The sequence below is a fragment of the Rhamphochromis sp. 'chilingali' genome (assembly GCF_963969265.1).
Source record: "Rhamphochromis sp. 'chilingali' genome assembly, chromosome: 21".
NCBI lineage: Eukaryota > Metazoa > Chordata > Actinopteri > Cichliformes > Cichlidae > Rhamphochromis > Rhamphochromis sp. 'chilingali'.
In genome coordinates this window covers 23,356,856-23,378,461 of record NC_137949.1, presented here as the reverse complement: position 1 = coordinate 23,378,461, position 21,606 = coordinate 23,356,856, and the positions used below count along the sequence as shown (strand labels likewise).

At 41.6% G+C, this 21,606-nt stretch overlaps 3 protein-coding genes across 3 annotated transcripts; all 3 read left to right on the top strand.

Moving 5' to 3' along the window:
* The first annotated feature begins 724 nt into the window (after positions 1–724).
* On the top strand, positions 725–4,501 carry LOC308389358 (transformer-2 protein homolog alpha-like). Its single transcript, XM_080870728.1, has 8 exons — positions 725–908; positions 2,153–2,298; positions 2,392–2,551; positions 2,767–2,955; positions 3,277–3,392; positions 3,472–3,633; positions 3,765–3,829; positions 3,922–4,501. Exons 1-8 carry the CDS (start codon positions 876–878, stop codon positions 3,930–3,932), a joined length of 882 nt encoding a protein of 293 aa, XP_080726854.1. The 5' UTR covers positions 725–875; the 3' UTR covers positions 3,933–4,501.
* Positions 4,502–5,605: 1,104 nt separating this feature from the next.
* LOC308389357 (obg-like ATPase 1) lies at positions 5,606–10,895 on the top strand. The gene is made up of 11 exons (XM_080870727.1): positions 5,606–5,736; positions 6,037–6,134; positions 6,221–6,364; positions 6,438–6,565; positions 7,393–7,568; positions 7,672–7,752; positions 7,846–7,943; positions 8,053–8,193; positions 8,792–8,888; positions 9,557–9,679; positions 9,838–10,895. The coding sequence occupies exons 2-11, from the start codon at positions 6,037–6,039 to the stop codon at positions 9,937–9,939; spliced, it is 1,188 nt and encodes a 395-aa protein (XP_080726853.1). The 5' UTR covers positions 5,606–5,736; the 3' UTR covers positions 9,940–10,895.
* A 2,040-nt stretch (positions 10,896–12,935) lies between these two features.
* LOC308389356 (transcription factor Sp3-like) lies at positions 12,936–20,876 on the top strand. The gene is made up of 9 exons (XM_080870726.1): positions 12,936–13,107; positions 13,437–13,534; positions 14,154–14,384; positions 14,488–15,090; positions 16,413–16,625; positions 16,708–16,912; positions 17,020–17,209; positions 17,369–17,565; positions 19,003–20,876. The coding sequence occupies exons 1-9, from the start codon at positions 13,101–13,103 to the stop codon at positions 19,254–19,256; spliced, it is 1,998 nt and encodes a 665-aa protein (XP_080726852.1). The 5' UTR covers positions 12,936–13,100; the 3' UTR covers positions 19,257–20,876.
* The last annotated feature ends 730 nt before the right edge of the window (positions 20,877–21,606 follow it).

Genomic DNA, 21,606 nt, shown 5'->3' with positions numbered 1-21,606 from the left:
ATTAAGACTGAAGTGTTTTCTCTTTAGGTGATAATAGGTAGAGTGAGCTCAGGTTGATCTTTAAAGAGATTTTTCCTTTTTAAGGTGAAGGAGAGAGCTTGGATGTAAATGTGCCCCTTATCAATTTGTATGTGTGGAAAATCTAATTTCCATACAATCTATATCATTTATATAAAACAACAGCTTCTGTGGTATCATCAAACACACTGAAAATTATTTTTATTACTGCATTTCAAAAAAATACTTCTCAGTAAAAACATCATATTCAAGAAAATTCCCCTTTGAATCCAAATACCTCTCTCCACCAAGTTGCAATAATAAAGGGATTTTATACATCTGTTAGTACAAACAGGATAACTGAGGACTGAAACTGTGCTTATCATCGGATTAAACCTGGAAAGTTTAAAGGGTAATTTAGAAACACAAGTCAACAAGTCAAATTTAAATAGAAAATCTACTCCGACACATAATAAATATATTGGATATAATATAGTCACTCCGTTATATCGGAACCTCTTTTCGATTAGATTTTGCTAGCTCTTTTAGATTTAGCTAGATTTTATTGCCCCCTTTTGTAAGAAGTTGTTTTTCCAAATACAGTTCTACATTCCATTGATTAAGGGATCTAATCAAAATTATAAGAATACGCTCAAAATATACATGATTTCTTTAAACTTTATTTATGCATATTTGACTTAGGCGCTTTTAACTTGAAACTCAAACCGGAAGAGGAAAGCGTCCTCCTTAGGCGCAGACGGTTTCTGTTCAGGTCAAAGCAGTACGCGTTTTCGGTAGAGGCAGCAGTAAGATTAGTCTTCAGAGCAATTTTAGCGTTAAATATCTTTTAACGCATTTGCTAAACGTGTTATTTTATAATGAGCGACAACGAGAAAGAGTTCAGGGAGCAGGTGAGTTCACGATTCATGACAATCAGCGTTAGGACGAAATAAGCTGTTAGCTACATTTGCAGATCTGTTTAACGGCTATATTTTCTTTTTAAACAGGCCTCGAAATTAGTAAAAGTCGAGTTTATACAAGGATATTAAGCACGTTGTGTGAATTATAGACTTAGATTCTTAAAGTTTATTGGGGCGTTTATGTGAAAATAAGAGGGCTAGCGCTTGCTTGCTAAGCTAAAGCGTGCGGCCTGCTAAGCGCAGCGGTCGGTAGAGGAGGCCGCCACCTGGCCGCGGGTGCTTTCACTTTCTCATTTACTTGTTATCTAACGTTGCTTATTGAAAATATAACTAGCCAGCAGCAAACATATGTGTACAGTTAATAGTTAGCTACCTCAACGTTCAGCTGTTTGTGAGTAAGTTGTAGTTTAGTCCCAATGAAGGCCAGTTAAACGTAAAAAGTGCACCTTTTCAGTCCTAATAATAATGTTTCCTAGTTTTTCTTGATGTTTTTTTTCCCTTTTCTTTTCATTTTTTTAAATTTCTGGTTTTAACAGACACCAACATGCCTTATCACCCTTGTTTGTTCTTTGTTAAGGTTGAGGTTGGAAGAAAGAAAAAGGCGGAAGACGTTTCAGATGTGAAGTTATTGTTGTTTGAAGCTGATGGTGTTGATGCATGCTAATGTATGGGAGAGATGCTGAAAAAAGAAGCGATCAAGAGCTGTCCCCGCGTCTAGTGTTGTAATGGCAGATGGTAAAAGGGGGAAGAGGAGGAAAAAAAGAAGTCATATATTCAAACGGAAGAAAGAAGAAATGAAGGGTTGTTATGAAGTAATGAAGTTAAAGAAGTTATGAAGTTAAGATGAGAAGTTTTCCAGGGTATGAGTAATTTCCTAACAGCCTGCTATGTTATTACTCTATTTCATCCTATTATTTTTCTCTATAGCATGCATGATTTTCCCTCTCTGTATCAGCCACATCACTGGTCAATTCCTCCATTCTTTATTTTTAATTAACTTTTTGTGCAGTCAATATTTAAGCTACATTTCTTAATATCTGCTTGAAATATCTTTAGTATTTCACCTAATTCCTCAATATTTAGTCTCAAACCTGTTAAATGCGAAAATGTGGTTAACTTCTTCTGAAAAGGGCATTGAAGGTGGTGAGCGGTGTCACCTCCAGGCCCTGTAGTGTTGTTGTTTTGGTACATTTGGCTTTAGAGTGTTTCTGACATCTGCAGTCTGGTTTGTTCAGGACTCTCGGGCCGGCTCGCGGAGCGCATCCCCTGGAGGCTCACCTAAATCCACTAGCCGCTCACCAGCGCGCTCCAGAGGTGGTTCCCATCATTCCAGATCCAAATCTCAGTCCCGATCTAGATCTCGGTCAAGATCTAAATCCAGGTAAGTCAGGTTTCTGATTTAAGGTACATAACAAGATAATCGTGTGAGATTTTGGTTTCCTCACCTGTGATTTATTTATTTTTTTGTCTGCAGGTCTCGATCCCATCGAAGTTCACGCAGACACCACTCCCGTTCCCGCTCTCGTTCCCGCCGGCGCCGCTCCAGGAGCCGATCTCGTAGCTCTGAGTACCGCCGGCGCAGGAGCCACAGCCGCTCCCCCATGTCGAATCGACGCCGACACATTGGCAACAGGGTATGGTGCTACTTTGTTAACTTGTACTCAAGGTGTTTATGGAGACGCGAGTCATCAATTTTTAGATTAAACAGTTTAATGTTGACTGTGTGATGTATAGTTTAAGGTGTGTGTGTTTGTGTGACATTGTGAGATATGTTGACATGTCACAATCATGAATTTCTCATCTTAAATTATTTTTTTTTGTCCCCACACATCAACGTTTCTGCTCACAGGCCAACCCAGACCCCAACAACTGTCTGGGTGTGTTTGGTTTGAGCCTCTATACCACTGAGAGGGACCTAAGGGAGGTTTTCTCTAAGTATGGCCCGTTGGCAGACGTCAACATTGTGTATGACCAGCAGTCACGTCGATCCAGAGGCTTTGCCTTTGTCTACTTTGAGAACTGCGAGGACTCCAAGGAGGTCAGTAGAATAACATAGGGATATGTATTTAAAAACTTAAAATAGTTGGCTTATTTGTCCTAATATAGTTAACCTCTTTGCTGTTAAAAAGCTATTTTAGTTCAAACTAAACTTCAAAGAGCACATCCATGGTTTTGTACAAGGTGAACAATAGTAAGTAAAATAGCATAAAAGACAAATGTGAAAGTGAAACTTGTTTAATTATGCAGCTCGTCTTGTCCGTCCAGTCTGCTGTTTAGTGTCTACAGAAGAGTGAAACAATTTGCAATGCAAACAATTTCAGTTAGTCTGCTTCTGACTGTGCGTGTGTGTTTATTTTAGGCCAAGGAGCGAGCTAATGGAATGGAGCTGGATGGACGCAGGATCCGAGTGGATTTCTCTATTACCAAACGAGCCCATACTCCCACTCCAGGAATCTACATGGGACGCCCCACATAGTGAGTGCTTGTCCACTGGGGAGCTTGAGATGTTATATGGTTACTTGAGCAAAATTGACACACTATCATTTGTTTTAAGTGGTGGTGGTGGTGGTGGTGGTGGAGGAGGCGGCGGTGGCGGCGGCGGTGGCTCATCACGTCGTGTCTCAAGGGACTACGACAGGGGCTACGACAGAGGCTATGATAGAGGCTACGATCGTGACTACGATCGTTACGATGACCGCGAGTACCGTTCATACAGGTTGGTGCTTTTTCCAGCACCGTTTGTATCCCAGTGTTGATCACGAAGATTTGATAATGATGCATGATTGATAAAGACTCAAATTAGTCAGTAACTGTAACTAAATTTTTTTTCCTCCCCTCATCCTACAGGCGCAGATCTCCATCTCCTTACTATAGTAGAGGATATCGCTCTCGATCACGATCCTACTCACCACGTATGTTTAAACCATGTTTCTGCCATTAGACTAGTTTATTTAGAAAACCTTCAATTTGACTCAATCTCTAAACTTTATGTATTTTTAAACAGGTCACTACTGAGCAACAAGAGAAGAGGCGACAGAAGTGTTACTGTTTGGATGACAGTGTTTTGTTTTAAATCTGACAATATTATGTATGTGGTTTAAAAACTCTGCATCTGTTTGTGTATCAAAAGTTTAACAAAATTGATCCAAAAGAACCCCCTAAATTTCTCCCTGAGCACAAAAAAGTCATCAGGGAATCATGCTGCACCAAGTCTGTGCGAAGAATCCGTTTTTGGTTTGTTTATTTTTTTCTGAAAAATGGAAAAAAAAAAAAATTTTTGTTTTGTTTTGTTTTTGAAGACTCAGTGTGATCAAATGAATTGAAAGCACAGTCAGTGGTTGTAAAAAGGCTAGGATGTTCTCAGTAGTTTTTGTTTTGTTTTTATGTATCATAGCTGGATTTTTCTGTGCCAGTTTTACACTTTCTCATTTTGCTCTTTGTTGGTAGGTGATTTGTTAAACTGTCGTGAGCCTAGTTTGCCCCTCATTAAGTTTTAAATGCCATGTTTCTTTTTCAGTTTGTTTTTGCTTGATCGAACGTCCACTTTTGTTTGTATATAAGAAATTAAAAAAAAAATACTTTGACCATGCTGTGCTCTTTGTATTTAAGATGTGCTTCCATTTTTTTCACACCTAAATTGTGTTATTATCAAAATTGTCAGAGTTACTGGTTAAAGCATTAATTATTGAACATTATTTGATTAAACTAATGTCTTCCACCAGTAAGAAAAGTATTGCTTGCTTACTACAAACAATATAAAAACAAACGTTTGGGTTTTATTTTAATAAATTACAGCAACAGCTACACGCAGTCATAAGCACTGCTGCTCCCTTTAGGGGTCAGCACAGTGGATCATCAGCCTCAATCTCATCCTATTCTAGAATCTTTGTTACAGCAACACTGTAAATCCTCCACAACATTTGTGAATCTTCGCTGTGGTGGTTTTGTTTTCCTCCTGCCTGTCAGCTCCATGTCCTTTGTCCATTATATTCCTCTACAATCCACTCAACCTGATCTACTCATCTAATGTACTCATAATCTTGTCCATGAAAATCTTTCTGCTGTCCTTTTGTCACAAAACACCCCTGTCGCTCATCTTCCCTCCACCTTGCCTGCCCTCTTCTTCACTTCTTGTGCACTTTCTGTTGCTATGGATAGTTGATCCATGTGGGGAACAGGCTAAGCAGAGAAGCTCAGACCTCTCTCTGTCCAGCCACTGGGACACCAAAGCATTCTTAGGATATCTGAGAGACATCTCTCCAGCATTTCTTGCTTCTGCTGTCTTTCATTCCTCTTCTCTCCAGTGCATACTTCAACCTCTCCAGGCTTCTCTTCTACCTGCTCCCTATATTCACTTAATTTGAGGACATTGTATTTTGAAAAAGTAGACCCCTTTCTGTTGTTGTCCAGCGTATTTTAATAAGAAATTACCTCAGATATCCAGTTCTATCGAAGCTAGTTCAGAAGTAAAGTCTTTTCTTATGGGTTCTGGCCATACTGACTTCGTGTTCTTGAACGCATTACGCACACGTCACGGTGAAACAGACCGCGGAGTAATTTTAAATACTCACGAGACGACTCACGTATCGTATAACAAAAGAAAGGCAGAAAAGTGCATTTAAATTAAATAATTTGGGGCAAAATAAAAAATATATGTCCAAGTTGAGTTATGTCGTGGCATTTCCAGCTCTTCGCCCGACCAATCAGAGAGCCCTTACGTCAAAACACTTCCGCTTTGCTCCCCAGCTTGTCTTTCCAGTAGAGCGGCCGGTGTGAACACGCATCAGGAGTGGACAGCACGTAGCCTGCAGGTTTTAAGGTAGCAAAAGAGACGTTTTCTTAGCCAAATAAATGTTGGTGTCTTTGTAAAGTTCGGACGGTACAAACAGGACTATGTATTCTGGTTTAAATTTTCCCATCTGCTAGCTAGGAGTGGTTCCAGTTAGCTACTAGCTGGCGTTAGCATGCTGTGTTTGAATGAGCATATGACCCTACACGTTTTTAGTGGAGCCAGCTGACATGCAGCAGAGCCGAGGAGTTGGTTAAAAAAAAAACTCTGCTTTTTTTAGTATCCCAACACGAGTGTCTTAATCTGACCATCTTGTTTTAAATCTCGTAGATGCCTCCAAAGAAGACAGAAGCTCCGAAGCAACCTCCATTGATTGGACGATTTGGAACATCCCTAAAAATAGGAATAGTGGGATTACCTAATGTTGGGTATGTAAATTTTATAGCATTTTTTCCTAGCTGAATGAGTGGGAAAAAGTGTTAGGCGTCACCATTCTCTCTTAATGCTGTTGCAGGAAATCCACATTTTTCAATGTGCTGACTAAAAGCCAAGCTGCTGCGGAAAACTTCCCCTTCTGCACAATTGACCCAAATGAGAGCAGGGTACCCGTTCCTGATGAGCGATTTGATTTCCTCTGCCAGTACCACAAACCTGCCAGGTGTGTATTGCAACAGCTGGTTAGAAGATGTAAGGACATCTGCATCATCTGATGATCTTCCTTGTCACTTCAGTAAGGTTCCCGCTTTCCTGAATGTTGTGGACATTGCTGGTCTGGTGAAGGGAGCTCATTCTGGACAGGGACTCGGAAACGCCTTCCTCTCTAACATCAGTGCTTGTGATGGGATCTTCCATATGACTCGTGAGTTACAGTTGCTGCGGTGTAGTAACAGCTGAGAGAGAGCACAGGTGTCAGGGCATGCTGGAAATAAAGGTCTTATGGGGTAATAGGTCCATCTTAAGAACTTTTCTCAGTGTACTTTTGGCTTTGACTAGGACTGGGAATTGAAGCCTAGTTCCAAACTGTTTCCATCTACAGTTTAAAGGTGTGTTCTGATTCTGAACCCTTAACTGGATAAGCAGTTGAGAATAAAGATGGATGAATGGTTATGATGGGAACATTTAAGTTAAAATTAAAAAAAGAAGAAGGAATCTTTATCAGGGTTATATTATATATTAGAAGTGAAATCTGTGTATTAAATCTGAGCAGTTTGCATTTGTTTGTTTGTTTTTTGTTTTTTAATATCCAAGACCAGAGGTGTTATCCAGCATTGTCTGATTTTGCATTTGTGTCCATATCTCAATGATTCTGTTTCATAAATTGGTATAATGAAATTTGTGGTCATTCGAAGGTAATGTTAGGCAGATCTTGAGAGACTAAAGAACAATTAATTTTGTTTGTTTCCCTCTCACCAATTAGTCAATAAATAATGAAGGCAAATGAAATAAAAAGGCAAAATAATTGGCTCTTGACTTATTTGTTAGTTTCACTTTTCAAAAAAGTGAAAGGGGACATCAGTTTGCTTAGAAATAAATTAGCAGAATTGAAAATTTAAAATATGTTTTAAATTGATTAACAATCTATTAAGTCTTGCTGTTGCTGTACTTCTCCAGTGAAAGTATTTGCATTTTTTTTTCTTCAAGCTATGTCGTTGCACCGACAGTCTGCTGACGCTTGTTTGTGTTAAGGTGCGTTTGATGATGAGGATATCATCCACGTGGAGGGCAACGTTGACCCGGTGAGGGACATCGAGATAATCCACGAGGAGTTGCGGCTAAAAGACGAAGAAATGATCGGTCCAATTATCGACAAACTGGAGAAGACTGCTGTCAGAGGAAGTGACAAAAAACTAAAACCTGAATATGTAAGTGAAGGTTTTTTTGTAGAAGCATTTACTTTTTGTCTTTTGTTGATTCTGAATTAAATCGGTCTGTATATGCTGCTTCACATGCTTCTTTTTGCTTCAGGATATCATGCTGAAAATAAAAAACTGGGTGGTAGAAGAGAAGAAGCACATCAGATTTTACCATGACTGGAATGACAAAGAGGTACTGATGTGTTCCAGTGTAAACAGTTTTTCTCCCTGAGACCCTATTTGAAATGGCTTTTTCATAAAGAACTTCATCTCTAACTCTTCACAGATTGAAGTTCTGAACAAGTACCTGTTTCTGACTTCCAAGCCCATGATCTACCTGGTTAATCTTTCAGAGAAAGATTACATCAGGAAAAAGAACAAGTGGTATGTTTGCTTTCACCCTGCGTGTCTACATGTCGCATATATTAATCTTACCGTCCTCTCATTTCTTTGCCATTTGAAATGACTCATCCTGCGGCCTGTTGTTCATCAGGTTGGCAAAAATCAAGGAGTGGGTAGATGCTCATGATCCTGGCGCTATGGTCATTCCTTTAAGTGGAGCTTTGGAGTTTAAATTGCAGGACATGGAGGAGGAGGAGAGGAATAAATACTGCGAGGAACAGAAGACACAGAGGTATTTGGTCATTAGTCTTTAAGTTGTTAATATCATGCTAAACTTGAAGGGTACTTTCTTTATGGGTGTACTGTGAAGCAAGCAGTCTCTGGTATTGTAGGTGCAATTCCAGCAGGGCAGAAGAAATGTGTAGATGCCTTTAAATGCATTGCTCCCTGAATACATGCACATGTCAGTTAGAATGCAATGCACAATTTGTGCTGCTGTAACTTTCACAGCAGGGTTTATTCATGGGTAGTAGTAAGGAACGGCTCAACACGTTGCATGCATAAAACAGTTTTATTTAGGCAAACTCTGTATTGCAATCAGAGGAATAATTGGGGAAGACATGGCACTTTGAGGTGACTTTAAACTGAACAACACTAAAAACTTTGATTTTAAGTTCATGGCTCACTAACCCTTTAATCACTCTTTGTTAGTTGCACCTTTCTGCTGTAATGATATTAAATGGCTGCAGGCAACTTAATACTGAGTACTGAGTAATTAATTAAAGTTTGCACTGGTCCTTATTTACTAATGTGCTTTGAAACGTCCGTACCCTGTGCAAAAATTGAATTTGCAAACCATTTTTTGTTTTGTTTTGTTTGTGTGTTTCTAGTGTTTTGACCAAAATAATAAAGACCGGCTATGCAGCGCTGCAGCTGGAATACTTCTTCACAGCAGGACCAGATGAGGTGCGAGCGTGGACCATCAGGGTGAGTGTTTTGACGTGTGTGTGTGTGTGTGTGTGTGTGTGTGTGTGTGTGTGTGTGTGTGTGTGTGTGTGTGTGTAACCTTTTTAAAAATACATAATTAACTCTTGTGATTGAAGATAAACCACTCTGATAGTTTTGAATTTCAGAGATCTTCACTGAGTTTAAAAAATAAAAAAATAATTTATTCAAAGAATATTTTGGAAAGCTTAATTTTCCAATGTTTTTTTATTTATTTATTTTTCCTAATTTGTGATTAGAATGTTGGCTTGTATTAAAATTCCAACATTTTGCGTCATTTTTGTTATTTTTTTTCTGACAACCAGCTTCACTTTTGTTTTCCGTTATTATATTTAAGTAGTCAGTGAAGATCTGACTTGTAAAACTGAGTGATGGAAACATCTGACATAGATTTTTAAATATATGTGATATTATATTACTTTGGCTTTTGCCATTTGGTGTCTTCAACAGTTCTATAATTGAATACTGATAGAAATTTTATTGTTTCTTTGTTCAAAACAGAGCCCTGAAGTAAATTTTTGACAGTTGTCATCATTTTGTGATGATATCAGGAGCGCAGATTGTTACTTTTGCAGAATTTCTTAAATGTGATGCATTTAATAAATACATATTTTATTTATAACATGTCCTGTTGTGCTTTGGTCCCACAGAAAGGTACAAAAGCTCCTCAGGCTGCTGGAAAGATCCATACTGACTTTGAGAAAGGCTTCATCATGGCCGAGGTGATGAAGTTCACAGACTTCAAAGAAGAGGGCAGTGAAACTGCAGCCAAGGTGTGAGCTTTTGTTTTGTTTTGGGTGTTTTTGTTTGTTTGTTTTTCCCCAGCCCAATTATTCCTGAGTTGCTGCATGTGCTGAATTTCCATCAATAACTGTTATTATTCTGGAATATATCAACTCTAATTTTTTTCCCTTGTTTCTTTCTCTCTCAGGCTGCTGGGAAGTACAGGCAACAGGGCAGGAACTACATTGTGGAGGACGGGGACATTATCTTTTTCAAATTCAACACACCCAATGCACCCAAAAAGAAATAAGACCACAGAGTCACTGGGTTGGGGGAATCAAAACTCAGAATACAGTTTAGTCCCACAGAGCACACTGTCTGCTGGTTTTCATACTTCTTTTTTGATTCTGATGGCTTCAGCTGTTCGAATCAGTTTTTGGTAACAATGCTTTAGTTGTTCATGTGTTTTTAACACATAAAAGACTGTTTTTTGATAATTTAATTTAAAGAAAAGCTCAGACTTCTTTTGAGACAGGTTTCTGTTTTGGATTTTTTTTAAGACTTAAGTGTTTTATTGCTCCGAGCAGCTCATCTTTTCTCTCTTCATGAATTGCAGTCATGGCTACAGCTGATTAATCTGTAAGCTTTCACATTCTAATGAGCCTGTTGTTTGGTGCATTAGTAAGGGCAGGCATGGCTGTTCTATCATAAAAATACTCATAATTGCATAAAGCAACAACGTGCTGCAGGTGAATTAGTTTTAGATGTCATCCCTTAAAATTTAAAAAGAGCAGCACAGTTCTATTAAATTTAAAAGGTGCTAAAATATATTGTGTCCAAAAATCAATCATCATTTCTTCTTGGGAGAACGAAAGCCATCGGTCGGTGTTTCATTGAGGGTGGGGCTGAACTGTATTGTGCTGATAACATGAGGGATATTATTTTAGAAAGAGGAACGGAGACCTCGGTGGCAGTGCCTCATCAGATTCCTGAAGAGAAAGCTGCTTTTATTGATTTACACTCCTGACGTAAAGGAGTCCGCCCCGCATAACGAGAGAATGCACCATTGTGGATCATTTGGACTGTACAGCTTTAAATTGCATCATGTTTCACCTCTCTCACTGCCCACAAACTATGCTCATTTTCATAAACATGCTGCCACACTGTGGACTAAAATAGAAATCTTTCTGACCTATGGAAACCAGTGTACAATAAGTATCACCCTCATCAATATGCATGTGTCAATAAAAGGAGATAAACCTGTTACGGTTTTGTATGTTTATTTTCTTTCATTCCAGGCAAAACAGATCGTCGTCCCAAGCTACTCTCATCTCTTTATATTTTGATAGGAAAAAGTTGCAGCATCTATTGAAATTATTTGTGAAACATGTACAGTTGTTTGTGGCAGTGCAGTATATATAAGGAAAAAAAGCTCTTTGGATGTTTGGGTCCATTTCAGATCAAAATCAGGTCCAGGCCTTGAGGAGGTCGATCGATGACTGTTGGTGTTCCACTGTGTTTTTCTATCCAGATTTGCTTTTACTACATTGGCAGTGTGTTTGGGATTATTCTCATGCTAAAAAAATGAAGGCACTTCAGGCACTTTTTAGTTGGTATTGCATGGATGATCAAAATCTTCCTGGGATTTTCTGCATTTATAATTCCAGCAATTTTCACAAGATCTCCAACACCATTGGCTGAAACGGAGATCCAAACTGTGACTCCATCTGTTTTACACATGGCTGTAGACACTGCTGTACCTCTCTCCTTACCTTTGTACATATTGAAAAACAAAAACATATTACCAAAAATGTCAAATACGAATTCATCGCTCCATAAGGCCTGTTGCCACTGATTTTATTTTCAGTCTCTGTGTAATTTGGTATACCTCAACCTTTTCTCACCATTTCTCCTCCTACACAGTGGTTTCTTCATAGTCAACCTTCCACTGAGACCATTTCTGATGAAGCTTCATTGAACAATGGTGGCTTATCTCTCTGTTCTTTGACACTTCTTTTTTTGTCCTGCTAGTAACAAAGTTTCTAAGGACGCTACCAGAGCAGTTGTATACTTTTACACGGACACGAAAGACTGCTTTGCTGTACTTTTCACACGTTCTGGAGGTCGGTCTTATTACTTCACTGGGCTTCATGCACTAAGTGATACAGTCATGTGGCAGCTTAATTCAAAGTTGGTGGTTATAAAAATGTTTTTAACCTATTTTCATATATGGATAAGCTTTCATCGTGGACCCACACATGAAATTTAGCCAGAACAAATAATCTGCTCACCTTCAGGGCCATTCATAACCTCGCTCCTTCTTACCTTTCTGACCTGTTAACCACCACTTGTTCTGCCCGTTCACTTCGTTCTTCTTCTATCCAGCTTACTGTACCTTCCTTCCGCCTCACCACCATGGGAAGCAGAGCTTTCAGCTGCTCTGCTCCCAGGTTGTGGAACTCTGACCCCAGAAATAAGAAATATTGGTTCTCTCCCCCAGTTTAAATCCCAACTCAAAACTCATCTGTTCAAATCTGCATATTCACTGTGAATCCACTGTTTGTTCATTTTATCTTGTGCTTTTATTTTATTGTTCTTATTCTGCCATTGTTTTACTAAGTGTTTTATCCTATTGTAAAGTGTCCTTGGGTGACTTGAAAGGCGCTCATAAATAAAATGTATTATTATTATAGAACGAATTTAATTTTTAAACGTTTATTTTAACATATTTTTATGGGTTTATAAACTCAAAAGACAAACAGATCTGCAGTGGTTGAAACATTTGGACGTTTTAATCCCGAATTAAGTGAATTAAAGAGCTCCCGATGTTTGATAGCACTGCTTTCTTTAATTATGTGGCATTTGGGATGTGGAATTAACTATTACAACGAGCTAGCTCTCGGTGTGAAGCTGTGATAACACGTGAAGCTGCCTGGTTGTAATTATGGAGGTTAAATGACGTTTGCAGTGAACATAAGTAGTTTGAACTTTTTTTTAAAAATCCCCTCGTATCGCAAACGTCTACGGCTTTAAAGCGAAAGCAAATCAAAAGAGATAAAGCAATACAAAATAAATAAATAACTATTTTTTTTTGTACTGGAGCGTCTCCGTATTCAAACTAAGCCCTGTTTAAATTTCAACAACTGCATTCCTTCTCTTGTCTCCTTCAACAAACAGGAAACACTCGTCCTACAAAAAAATGACTGGCGCCCGATTTTAACCAATGACGTTCCACCACAACCTCCGCTCAGCCAATCGACGTAGAGAAGAAGGGCGGAACGTCCTGTAATGTGATGCAAATTCGACGGTCAAGCTTGTTAGTCCCACCTTTTTGTGTTTCCCGCACCGTCAATCAAAATAGAAAAAAAATCGACCCGAATTCGCCGATCAACACTGGCCCGCCTTTGATAAAATAATCATGTTCGGAGTTTAGTTGATCCGATAATCCCCTGGGTTACTACCACTCACGCTATGACTGGTACGTAAACGTTCAGCACATCGAAGCGTGCAGCTAATCGGTGAGTTTGTGAGAGCTGGAGCCGAGCGAGCTACGTCTTTTTATCTTTAGCTCTGCTGCTAACGAGCTCGATATGGTTAGCTGACTGAGCTAGCTGGCTAGCCACGGAGTTGACAAAGTAAACAGTCGAGCTCGGCCCCCCAAATTTCTTCAGAACCTCCGCTGCAAAGTAGAATTTCGCAGTCGGCTCCTTTTGGGACCGGAGAGTGGGGATGCTTTGCGGGCTTTTCTGGCAGGCAGGAGTTGAAGATTACAGAGTTTTGCTGAGTTTCCCCCTCTCTCCCTGCTAGCGCCAGAGCAGCCTCTGAAACAAGGAGAAATGGCGTCCGCGGACGTGGACAGCAGTCAAAGCGAGTTTCTGCAACCCGGCGGCGCCGCGGAAACACAGGTATCCGACATTTTCTAGCTCGTCTTTCTCGCTCGCTTTCGATTTCTCGGTTGTGTTTTGTTTTGGGAGCATGAAGTTCACAGGTTTTAACATTTTGATGGCATGGGGAGAAAGCCGTACACTTCCTGTGTTCCCCTCAATAACGGCCACCCACTTTACCCCTGTAAAACCCGCCCATAGTGGGTAGGACACTGAAGTCAGTCACTTGGGTCGGCTCGCTGGAAGATAGCCGGTGTACCTTGGGCTCGAAGGATGCAGGGGTGGGATAATGTAGCACGGATAGCGTCCATAATCAAAACAGTAGCTTGGAGTTGTGTTGTAATGGCCACCCATCCCCCACACCCTGCTCTCGGCTGTATCTGAGCCTGCTATCTTCACTCTGTATATGTGTATGTGTGCTGGTAGTGCTCACATCTTTCTTGTGACTTTAAATGCTGCATGATCTACTCCTGCCCGTGCTCCACTTGTTCCTTTCGTGCATCTGCACAGTTTCTGAATCCAAACCTGATTGGTAGACAATAGCCAGACTGTGATCTAATCTGAAGCTGAGAGGAGTCACTGTCTCCCTGTTTGAAGTGTGATCTGTCCCTGTTAATGTGACTTTTGATTGTGCTCCCAGACGACAGATATGTCAGCCATTCAGCTGACGAGCTCAGATCGATGGGAGGTGTTGACTCCCATATCGGCTGGGAAGGAAGACCAGGGAGTCGTTCACATTCCAAACTCGGGGATTATCACGTCCAACGGGCAGTACGTGCTTCCTATTGGGAGTATTCCCAGCCAGCCCATATATGTTACAGCAACCGGGAGTGAGGCTGCAGCAAATGGAGTGTCGGGCATTCAGTATCAGGTAAAAAAAAAAGATGAACAAAGAAAAACATATAGATCAGAGCACTCCAGCATAGGTGATCAGCATGCTCAAAGCTGCCCCCCCCCCCCGCTCTGTCTTTCAGGTCATCCCTCAAATCCAAAATGCAGATGGGACAATTGCAGGATTCCCCACGCAGGGTTTGGATGACGGTACGGGGCAGATTCAGCTACTCCAAGATGGCAGCCAGGGCAGCATTGGAATCAGCTGTGCCACGACGGCAACCACAGATCTCTTGACACAGGCGGGGCAGGTTCAGTCAATCCAAGGCGTTTCGCTAGCTGGAGGTTCGGCGTACACGGGCACCATGCCTGTAGGGCTTCCTGGCAACATAACATTCGTCCCTATAAACAGTGTGGATCTGGAGTCGCTGGGGCTGACCGGGGCTCAGACGGTCCCCATCGCAACAGGAGTCACACCTGAAGGCCAGTTGATAATGAGCAGCCAGGCTCTCGACACCCAGAACCAGGACACCGGAGCCAAACAGTCGCTGGTCACTGTGAGTGACCCGAGCGCCAACCAAGAGCTCTACGTGCCAACAACCACTTCCTCTTCCAACTCCGCCCAGCTTCCTGAGACCATCGACGGCACAGGAGTTCTCACCCAGGCGACTGCCGTGTCCGCAGGCGTGTCTGATCTGTCGTCCTCGGAGAACTACAACTCCCACAACCACCTGCAGCAAATCCAGGTCAGCGTGTGTGGCTTTAGCAGCATTTCATGTGAATGTGTGTCATGCCCAATGGTCTCTGGAGACATTTGATTACAATTTAAATTATAAGTGAGCAATTTAATAAAATGAAGCAATCTCAAAAGGAAAAGTTTTTGGTCTGCACTAAAGCCATAAGTGGGGACAATAGGTCCTGGAATATCGTCATTCCTGAAGACTTATTTGTTGCAAGAGTTGACAGATTCCCAGCTTTAGTCATACTGTTGCCAGTTTAATGGGAAGGTTTTGCACAACAACCCCACAACACTTAGAAAACATTTGTTAATGAAAAAGATACTAAAGAAAATCTATAATAATAGTAATAATAATAACCTGTAAAGTAAACACAATTTAATAACTTTGTCGTTACTGGCAACAGAATGTGAAAAATGACACCCAGCCCAAGTAATGAGGGGTTAAGCAGATTCTTCTAATCATCCCAAGGCCAATAATGTCTGTGAGGCACTGCTTTAAGGTGTGCATTTAAAGTTTACAAACTCCTCTTTATGTTTGTTGAAGTTTTTATTGTGACTGATGTGTATCGCAGAACATATTTTGGCCAAGACCACCTGGTGGTTCCTATGGAAACGCACCAAGAACCTGGGCTCGACTGAGGGCTGAAATCATGTTAAAATGATGTAGCTGGCTAAAGTCATTTGATTGCACAATGTCTCTATTATTTCAGCACAGCGTGTCATGCTAGCAGTCAACTAAAGGACTTATGAAACTGTTACTCACAGCTGTCTGAATAATCAACATCCAACTGCAACACAAATGCATTCACAAAAATATTGTGGCCTCAACTCATATTTGGAAATTGTTTTTTAAATCACTGCACACTGACACATACTGATCACACTTTTCCTGTTCTTCCTGCTGATGGTTCCTCTCAGTCTGTTGCTGATGTCCACTTTCTTTTCACTCGAAAAATGCAGTTCTTTGGTTTGTCAGGCCATAAAAATGTAGCTTTGTGTACTTTCATCAGTTCTTCTTTAGATCAGAGCGCTGCAGTGCATCTCACATCTGTCTTTTTACAATTTTGGGGGGATAATTTCTAGTAGATGTGATTGACAAGAAGGCATCTGCACATGATACAAAGCAAAAGGGCCTAAAAGTGCACTGCTGATAATAGGTTTGGTTAATTTTTTTCATGCACTTGTGTTATTTGGGCCTTTACATAAAGCGGTAATGTGCAGTTTCTCCGCTGCAGAAAGTACTGCATTCAAAAAAAAAAAAAAAAAAAGGGGAAACATATGAATTCTACTTTTTTGGCCCTTGTTTAAAAGTGTAATTTATTCCTGCAGGTGTCATCCTCCAATGCCACCACTATCTCACAGCCCATCTTGCAGCTGTCTGGGGACAGTCAGGCCCAGGTAGCCCAGGTGGCTCAGGGTCAGGACCTGACTGCAGGAGCAGGTCAGACTCTACAGAGCGTGCAGCTGGTCAACCCTGGGACCTTTCTCATCCAGGCCCAAACTGTCACTGCTACTGGACAGATCCAGTGGCAGACCTTCCAGGTAAGTTCAAGGGGCTGTTTTGCTCTTTCAGGTGAGCTTGCTTTGCCATAAGATTCCCAAAAACATCTGTTTTCTCTCTTAGGTTCAGGGTGTCCAGTCACTCCAAGGACTTCAGCTGCCCCAGGGTCAGGGCCAGGCCCAACAGTTGACTTTAGCCCCAGTCCAGACCCTTCCCCTGGGCCAGACAGGCCAGGTCAGCCTGCCCAACCTCCAAACAGTCACAGTTAACTCTATAACACAAACTGGGGTCCAGTACTCACAGGGAGAGGATGCAAACAGTCCAGCAGGTACGTGGCTGTATGCTTGTGCATATATCACTCCTCATTTCATTCATTTAGTTAATCCCTTACAGTTTCTTAAATCTCCCTCTTTCATTCTGTTTTCCTCTGCTCAGGTATCCAGATAAAGGAAGAGCCAGACTCTGAGGAGTGGCAGCTGAGCGGGGATTCCACGTTGAACCCCAGCGACTTGAACAACCTGCGTGTTCAGATGGGAGACGAGGACATGGAGACGCCGAGCGGGGAGGGCAAAAGGCTCCGCAGAGTCGCCTGCACCTGCCCCAACTGCAAAGAGTCTGGAGGAAGGTGGGCCTCTGAGAACACACACACACGCCATGGATAACAGGAGGTGTAGGTGCTGAGCTCACCTTTGACCAGCAGAACAAAAAAGGAAACACTAGTAAATGCAAAGTTTGGAAAATGGAAGCACTTCCCTCTTATCTTCACTCTCCCTCGTTTCCACAGGGGTTCAGGTATGGGGAAGAAGAAGCAGCACATCTGCCACATCGCCGGCTGCGGCAAGGTTTACGGGAAGACATCCCACCTCCGAGCTCACCTGCGCTGGCACAGCGGCGAGAGACCCTTCGTCTGCAACTGGATGTTCTGTGGGAAGAGATTCACCAGGAGCGACGAGCTGCAGAGACACAGGAGGACGCACACAGGTGAGATCACCTGTCGACACGCTTTTTGTTTTGAAATTGGGAAAAAAAAGAAAAGAATAACAACAAAGTAACAGTTTTATGGTCGGAGCTCATGTGGGGATCGCGTTGCCGTTACAATGTTACAGTTACAAAATGTTTTCATGTCTGCTGCTGCTGCTGTCCAGAGCTTTGGTTTGCGATCACGCAATGTTCAGCAAAGACGTGTGAAACACGAAGAAAAAAGTGAGAAACCGACACTTCACAGCAGATCATCAGCGATATCAGTTTTATTTTATTTGTAGTTGAAATGAATTGAATCCGCTAATAAACACTTGAAATTACATCATTGTTCATCTGAGCAGTTAAGTAGTAGATAATATCAACTCAGCACGAAGCATTTTTATTAAATCATTTTAACGAGGCTGCCGTTGCTGTGATAAAGCCTGAGATGTAGTCGGGGGCTGTGATGACAAACTTGTGATGTGTGCTTGTCCTTAATTAATACTTTGGGTTAAACGACAACTAGAGTCAGGCTCTGATTTCTTTAGAAATCTGACCCCATTACTGCGATCACATTTCTATCACAATGATGCAATATGTGACCGTCTGTCATTAATAAATCATTAGATCCATCAACAGTCTTCCAGCAGTATTAATGTAGAGGTGTAGCTGCTCAGTCTTGCTATCTTGGTAAAGCCTTTGGGTTCCTTTTTGGCTTTTATTTTGAAAACCCTCTAAGTCGGTGAGGGAGGAAACCAAAGTTTAGGATCTGATCCCAGATTTTGCATTGAGTCTTGGGTCATATGGTCACCTGATCAACCAGGTGATGTCGTGAATCTGAGTAGATGGTGATGAAGGCTCTTGCTCACGTGACTCCAAGAATCCAGTGGTCACGATGAGTGAGATCCACACTTCCTTTGAGGAGATGGAAGTTCAGTGTAGAATCAGATTAGAGATCTATGGTTTCAACATCACATATTTTTTAAGATGTATGGAAGCGAGGAAAGGTCACATGACCTCGACAAGGGCTGCAAATCAAGTCGCGTTGCAATAAAGTTGCTCTGTAGCATCTTAGTGAGGAAAGGCAACTCATTAACGGCATCCCTATTGTCCAGTGTGCAGCGTCATCATCATGCTGTAGGGATGTTTTTCTTTCTTTTATTTGCTCAAAATCAAGATTCATGTCAACATGCTTTATATTGTGAGGTAAAGGCCCTGAAATGTTATGACTCTAAATTAATGTGATGCTGAAAACTATTTAACAGTTACACTAAGAAGAGGGTTTTGGAAAGGAAATGCTTAAAATGGGGTCCTGAGTAGGCTCGAGGGAGCCGTCCCCACTGCTAAGTGAAGGATCTGATGCTAGAAACAAGCGACAAAGTCTCCAAATGCTCCAGTTCAGTTAGTTGCAGACAAAAATGTGCGTCGCCACTGATGTGTGCTTGTTGGACCCTGCAGGGGAGAAGAAGTTTGTGTGCTCAGAGTGCTCCAAGAGGTTCATGCGGAGCGACCACCTGGCCAAGCACATAAAGACTCACCAGAATAAAAAAGGCGGGGTGCCCCCCTCCACGTCTCCGCCCACCTCCGACGCCATCATCAACACGGACGGAACAACGCTCATCCTCCAGGCCACCAACGCGCACGACCTTGTAGCCAATCAGGAGATCCCCTTGCAGCTGGTCACAGTGGCGCCCAGCGAGGTCATGGAATGAGGGGGTGGGTGGGGGTTGATGTGGTGAGGTGGCTTTTTGAGAACTGGCCTATCAAAAGGGACCTCTTGGGCTTTTCTCTTCCCCTCTTCCCCCCCCCCCCCCCTTTTTTTTTTTTTCCTTGTTTTGTTTTTTTTACATATGAATATATACCTAAATGTATATGACAAATATATATATTTTAAGTAAGAGTTATCTTGACTTTATGTTTGTTTTTTGCAGTCTTTTTATAGGCGGGCAAAAAGAAATAACATTAAAATGTGTTTGCTATGTACACACGCTCACACACACACACACACACACACACACACACACACACACACACACACACACACACGAAAACACACATTAACACTCAAAACACGACATGAATACTCAACACGATGAAATGCCTTATTTTGTATTATACTCTTGTATAAAATGCTGGAGGTGCATGTTGGTTTTTTGTTTGTTTTTAAAGAAAAAGCTTTGCAGATGATGTAACTGTAACGGGGGTAAATGTGTTTGTGAAATCGGACCGAGGGAAAAGGAAGCCGTGGAAACTCTCGGGGAGAGTCGTGACAAATCTGAGCGCCCTGTTTGAAGCGGCGCGGCGTCCACACCGCTGCCTTGATTTGTTCTTTTTGTTTTGTTTTTTTAAAAGTAGTTTTTAAATGTTTTTTGGAAATGTGCTGATTCGCTTTTTTCTTGAGAGTGAAAAAAATCCAGCAGTCTGGTACCACCCCCCTCCCTTCACTGTCGTCGTGCTAAAGGTAACCAGCTGCTCACAGGGGCTTCGCGTTTGGCGTTACAGACTTTAGTAAGACGGCAAATCAGGTTATTTTCCAGCCCAGTCAGGGCAGCGGTGCTGATGTCACGCCGCGCGCTGCTCGACGCAGAGCACGGGCGCAGCTGGCTGGTCAGGTTAAGATGACAGTGCCACCATTAACCGGTTTGAAGTTTGCATTTTTGCCTCAAGGACGAGGGGAGGGGAGGGGGAAACAAATGCAAGCAACTTCTTTCAGCATCTGTTTTCATGAGCACGCCGTCCGCTGTGCTTGTCAACATTTAAAGAAACACCACATCCTTTTTTTTCCTTTTTGGGGGGGGGGTTAATTCTTGTTATGTTTCAGTTCTCCACGTCTCTTTGCTGGTCTGGGTGTCGTCTATGTTGAAGCCACACGATGATGGGAATCATAGGTTTTAAAGCGTTCTGGGTTATTTGTTGGCTGCAGGAGGAGTCTGCACACACCAGTGTTGCCATGTGAAGAAAACGGATGCATCAAATCGGCCTCATTAAAGGCAGTTCTACTTTTTTTCTTCTTTTTTTTTCCCCCCCCTGCTTCTTTTTGTGTCATCACATTCCAGTTGCACGCCACACGCTGTGGGATTCGTTTTGCAATAACCGCTCTGTTGGTAATTCTGGCCAGATGTCACTCAAGTGAAAAAGCAAAACAATCAATGCCATTGTTTGTGTTTTTATTTTTTATTTTAATTGATGTAATCCCTTTGTTCGTCCTCATCTTTGTAGCATTCATTTACATGTATATTATCTTATTTTCACATTGTTCATAGAAGCCATTAGTTAACTGAATTTTGTTGTATCAAAACCTTATTTTAAGTGATTTTTTTTTTTTTTTTTTTTTTTAAAGAATTGGTGTAAAAATTGAATGTTACCTTTTTGTAAAACCTTTTTTCAAATGGATCACAATAAAAGTCTGAAACCTTCCAGTAACACGTTTTGTGTGTCGGGGGCAGAAATGGGACGCCCTGCACCAAGAGAGTTACGCTTTAGAGAGTATGCAGATGCTGATGGTTGGTAGAGGTAAGATGACAGTAAACAATGGGGGAAAGGAAGAGACCAGCAGTGATGTGCAACGAGATCACAGTATGAATCGCTGCTCTGGAAAAAGTAGATCTGTAATATTAAACGGCATTGTGGCAGATCCAGATGTTGCCATCAGATCTGTTTTTAAGAAACTCAGCTGTGCATAATGTGAGAACAAGAACCATCACGACATGCTACATGTGTGAGAGGGGTCGTTTCCCAGTCTTATATGCAAAAAAGGTACACTGTTAATATCCATACTGTCTTCATTACACTTCTAGCTGTGACATAATCACAGTGGAAACTTTAGTCTCACAGTAAATGCACCTAAGAGATAAATTTGATAATCCTAGGTGTTTTTCAGAAAGGCTGGTTTCTCATGTGGATTCAGATTGGTGCAAGGAAGTGACATCACTACTTTGTCATCCAGGAACTACCTACACAGTCTAGCCATTGGCCTGCATAATCAGTCTGATGATGCCATCCTGGTAACGCCAGCGCAGCCTGTGGAGGTCTGTGTGACTGAAGGATATGAATCCCCCAGAT

Coding starts and splice junctions, on each gene's coding strand:
- LOC308389358 (XM_080870728.1), top strand. CDS start 876: ATGAGCGACAACGAGAAAGAGTTCAGGGAGCAG. Junction 909..2,152: donor AGAAAGAGTTCAGGGAGCAG/GTGAGTTCACGA, acceptor TGGTTTGTTCAG/GACTCTCGGGCCGGCTCGCG. Junction 2,552..2,766: donor GCCGACACATTGGCAACAGG/GTATGGTGCTAC, acceptor TTCTGCTCACAG/GCCAACCCAGACCCCAACAA.
- LOC308389357 (XM_080870727.1), top strand. CDS start 6,037: ATGCCTCCAAAGAAGACAGAAGCTCCGAAGCAACCTCCATTGATTGGA. Junction 7,944..8,052: donor ATCAGGAAAAAGAACAAGTG/GTATGTTTGCTT, acceptor GTTGTTCATCAG/GTTGGCAAAAATCAAGGAGT. Junction 8,889..9,556: donor TGCGAGCGTGGACCATCAGG/GTGAGTGTTTTG, acceptor TTGGTCCCACAG/AAAGGTACAAAAGCTCCTCA.
- LOC308389356 (XM_080870726.1), top strand. Junction 14,385..14,487: donor TGTCGGGCATTCAGTATCAG/GTAAAAAAAAAA, acceptor TCTGTCTTTCAG/GTCATCCCTCAAATCCAAAA. Junction 16,913..17,019: donor GGATGCAAACAGTCCAGCAG/GTACGTGGCTGT, acceptor TCCTCTGCTCAG/GTATCCAGATAAAGGAAGAG.